Source organism: Triticum dicoccoides, chromosome 7A (genome assembly GCF_002162155.2).
Source record: "Triticum dicoccoides isolate Atlit2015 ecotype Zavitan chromosome 7A, WEW_v2.0, whole genome shotgun sequence".
Taxonomy (NCBI): domain Eukaryota; kingdom Viridiplantae; phylum Streptophyta; class Magnoliopsida; order Poales; family Poaceae; genus Triticum; species Triticum dicoccoides.
In genome coordinates this window covers 634,718,594-634,722,545 of record NC_041392.1, presented here as the reverse complement: position 1 = coordinate 634,722,545, position 3,952 = coordinate 634,718,594, and the positions used below count along the sequence as shown (strand labels likewise).

The 3,952-nt window shown below is 48.0% G+C and overlaps 1 protein-coding gene across 1 annotated transcript; it reads left to right on the top strand.

Annotated features, from left to right (window-relative positions):
* Positions 1-467: 467 nt before the first annotated feature.
* On the top strand, positions 468-3,685 carry LOC119327825 (cytoplasmic 60S subunit biogenesis factor REI1 homolog 1-like). Its single transcript, XM_037600909.1, has 5 exons — positions 468-743; positions 1,592-2,140; positions 2,228-2,397; positions 2,920-3,138; positions 3,248-3,685. Exons 1-5 carry the CDS (start codon positions 639-641, stop codon positions 3,405-3,407), a joined length of 1,203 nt encoding a protein of 400 aa, XP_037456806.1. The 5' UTR covers positions 468-638; the 3' UTR covers positions 3,408-3,685.
* The last annotated feature ends 267 nt before the right edge of the window (positions 3,686-3,952 follow it).

The following is a 3,952-nucleotide window of genomic DNA, read 5'->3' as shown; positions in this document are numbered from 1 at the left end:
TGAAAAGAGGAAGGCACTTGAAAGTTAAACGGGCCATGGATGTTTGGTAAAGAGCTCGTGGTGGAGGGCTACATGCCATGAAAGAGGTCGACAGAGTATGAGTGTAATAACATACCAATCTGGTTTCGCGTATTCAGTCTCCCGCTAGGCATGATGAATGCGGATTCAGGAGAAGAAATTGGCCAAACACTCGCCCAAAAACCCACGGAGTAAACCGCCTCAGAAACCAGGAAGGTCCCCCAAACCGATGGGGAGAAAAAAAACGCTATATGCGCTGTCCTACTACCGAGGATAGTTTATTTTTTATATTTTTGAGAATCGATATACTACCGATGAATGGGCTTTGCTTTAACGACGCGGCTAAAGCCTGCCTAAGCGCCGACGACCGACAGCCCAATAAAGGCCCAAACCTAGAGTCGGTAGAGGCCTGACCCAAGCGCTCACGTCACCGCCGAGCGCGTCCTCCCCTCGCCCTCGCCTACTTGGCTTCCTCTCCTCCAGCCGCCGCCGCCGCCACTACCGCAAAGGAGAGAAACGCAACTCCCCGCGACCGCCGCCACCACCCCGCCGTCGCACCCCCGCCCGCCCGCAGGAGCCGGTCCAAGCCGTACCCGAGGGGACAGGAAGAGGCGGCCAAGATGCCGACGGTGACCTGCAACGCCTGCAACGCGGCGTTCGAGGAGGAGGAGGAGCAGCGCCTCCACTACCGCTCCGAGTGGCACCGCTACAACCTCAAGCGCAAGGTAGTATGCTTACCACCGTCTTCCCCGCGCCGGTCCCGCGCGATTGGTTATTTATGTGCTGTTAGGGTTCGTGTTAGGTAGCAGCAGATGATGCGTTCCGCGGGCGATATGAATGGGTGTCTGATGTGTTGTGCGCTTCTGGAGCGGAGATTATGACGCCCAGTAGGCCCGCGCAAACGCTTCCCCTGCGAATTTTTATTGCTTGTTTTTTTAGGTTTAGGCGGCTGGCTCGTGTTAGTGCTCGTGGATGATTAGAATTAGTATTTTTTTGCTCATTGTTTTGAGGTAGCTGGAGGCACTAGATTGCAGGGTGAGCAGTTTAATTAGAAATTTTAGGTATACTCTATACTGTCAACTTAAGAAAGGAGGCTATGTGCAAGCTTCCTACTCTGCTTTGGTTAAGATCGTAGAGAAGGGCTAGCTGTGATTTGTCTTTTGGAATGCGCCATTCAGTTTGTAGAAGAAATGCTATACATGCCTGCTTTGTTCATGAGATGATGCCCTGCAGCTTGTCCCTGCTGTAGATTATACATGTCTAATTTGTTAGAGGATGAGGGAGGATTATCTTACTTATTGGAGAAAAAAACTATATATGTTATCTGCAAACGACCTCGCGGTACGCAATTTTAGCGAACAAAATGGAGGCAAGCCAATTTAAGTGTCTGTTTTGGGATACTCTGTTAGCTGACAATTAAACCCTAGGTGGAACTTGGTATCATATTTCTATTTGATCAACTTGGCAATTGTAGTTGTAACACATTACTGGGAACTGTTTGATTTTGTTGCTTCTTGCTTATGTCAGCGTCGTACTTCTGTTGTGCATCATTTTGACATTCAGTGTTTGTCAGGTGGCTGGAGTTCCTGGAGTTACCGAGGCTCTCTTTATTGCTAGACAAACTGTTTTAGCAGAGGGGAGCAACTCTACCGTTGCTCCTCCGATGTCTTACAGCTGTGCTCTTTGTGGAAAAGGGTACAGGAGTGCAAAAGCTCATGCCCAACATCTCACCACGCGGTCGCATCTCTTAAGAGCTTCTCAGGAGCCCAATGCCTCCACTGCTGCAGTAGTCAAGCCACTTCCTGAGCGAGTCCCTCGTAGAGCCCCCTCTGCAATGGAAGAAGATGAAGATGAGGATGAGGAGGAGGAGGAAGAGTGGGTTGAAGTGGACCCAAGTGAGCTGGAGTCTACCTCAAACATGCAAGTTGATGAGGACTCTAAATCAGATGATGAGATGGCTGATCTTGAAATGTTGGATCCCTCGGACTGCTTCATGTGTGATCTCAAGCATGACAACATAGAGGACTGCATGATCCATATGCACAAAAAGCATGGTTTCTTCATACCTGACAGTGAATACTTGAAAGATCCCAATGGCCTTCTTATATATGTTGGACTGGAGGTAGGCATTTCCCCATCAGTACTAATGTCCTGGTTCGCTAGTTGCATGTTTTCTAACATGATCTTGTACTTGTTATTCTGCCTGCAGGTGAAGCGTGATTTTATGTGCCTCTACTGCAATGACAGATGCCAGCCTTTCCAAAGTCTTGAGGCTGTCAGGAAGCATATGGATGCAAAAGGTCACTGCAAATTGCGTTATGGAGATGGTGGGGAGGATGAAGATGCTGACCTTGAGGATTTCTACGATTACAGCAGCAGGTTTGTACTGTGCTAAACTTCTGTATTAATAAGTTTCTTCTTGCAAAATTTTACTAACCTTCTTGTTTCCTGTAATAAGAACATTAGTTTTGATAATATTAGGGTTTTGAGTTTGGGCTTCTGATGGGCTTTTTTCAAGACAACCCTGTTTGAGAACGTGCTCATCTTAGCATATGTTCTCCAAATTCTAGAATTTTTGCTCTTTGCATTGGCTCTTGCTTTTTTGTGGTTCCATGAATGCTTAGATTGAAGCAGAATGCTGTTGATAGTTGTGTTCTGTTAATTAGCCATCTTTGTTGGAATAATTTTTGAACAAAAGTAAAATTAATCTGAAATGCTCATCTCTGTCCACTGAATCATAGTCATGTAGTATCTGTGTGATCAGTGTTGGATATTAAGTATCCTTTAGTGGTGAATGTGCAAGTAGTATCTGTGTGGTCATTGTTGGATATTAAGTATCCTTAGTGGTGAATGTGCTGCGCACATCTAACACCTAATGGCATTGTTTTACTCTGGTTGCAGCTATGTTGATGTGGAGGGTAAGCAGCTGGTTGCTGCTGGTGACATGGACAACAGCATTGAACTGGGAGGTGGTGGATCCGAGCTCGTGATCACAAGCAAGAGCGAGAAGGGGAGACGCGTGACGACTCTTGGTTCCCGAGAGTTCATTCGCTACTACCGCCAGAAGCCACGGCCTTCCGTTGCAGCAGACCGTGCTCTTGCACTTTCCCTGGCTTCCAGGTTTGAATCCTGCATTCTTCATCCTATCCATTCAAGTATCTTTGTCATGTTGCATTCGTAAAATGCCGAGACCCTTATGCTTAACTGCGTTTCTGTTCCCCTTTTTCAGCTACAAGAGCATGGGTTTGGTGACGGTCCAGTCCAAGGAGCAGATGGTGAGGCTGAAGGTGCTCCGAGCGATGAACAAGAGCGGGGTGGAGACGATGAGGACCAAGATCGGGATGAAGAGCAACGTGATCCGCAACCTGCCCAAGAACGTCCCGTACTAGTCGCGACGCCCGCTCTTCCTGTAGGAGCAGCAATCAGTCCGTGGAGCTCCAGCACTACTTACTGCCCTCGCAGCCATTGGTGTGTTTCGTCGACGATATCTATTCTAGAATAACGGTGCGTCCTTTGTCGAAATTTTTGTGCGGCTGCTGGTATCGACAGTCCTATTTACACCGTTCAGCCCAGTTGAACCTATGACTAGTCTCGCGGCGATGGGTGTATGCAGCGTATGACTTGACTTGTCGAGAAAATGATATATGGCCTTGTTGGATTCCGTTTTGAGTCTTGAGCTTGAACGATCTTCGCTGAGGTAGACCGAGAGGTTGTCGCGTTGCTTCAGTGTGATCCCACGGTGACAGATGCAGATGAAATGTAGCAGGAGGTCAGGGTCTCCTCACCTAACGCTGGTACTACTCTGGAGTGGTGACCGGGGCGTGTGAAGTTTTACCGCCACCCATTTATTCCACATACTAAACTCAGGTTGCCTGCGTCCACGTTTCATACCCGATGGCAGTAGAGTAGAGTAAGAGGTGGTAGCAGGTCTGAA

Excerpts from the sequence above, each read along its gene's own strand:
- LOC119327825 (XM_037600909.1), top strand. The coding sequence starts at position 639 with ATGCCGACGGTGACCTGCAACGCCTGCAACGCGGCGTTCGAGGAGGAG. Across the intron at positions 744-1,591 it reads GCTACAACCTCAAGCGCAAG|GTGGCTGGAGTTCCTGGAGT; the intron begins GTAGTATGCTTA and ends AGTGTTTGTCAG. Across the intron at positions 3,139-3,247 it reads GCACTTTCCCTGGCTTCCAG|CTACAAGAGCATGGGTTTGG; the intron begins GTTTGAATCCTG and ends CCCCTTTTTCAG.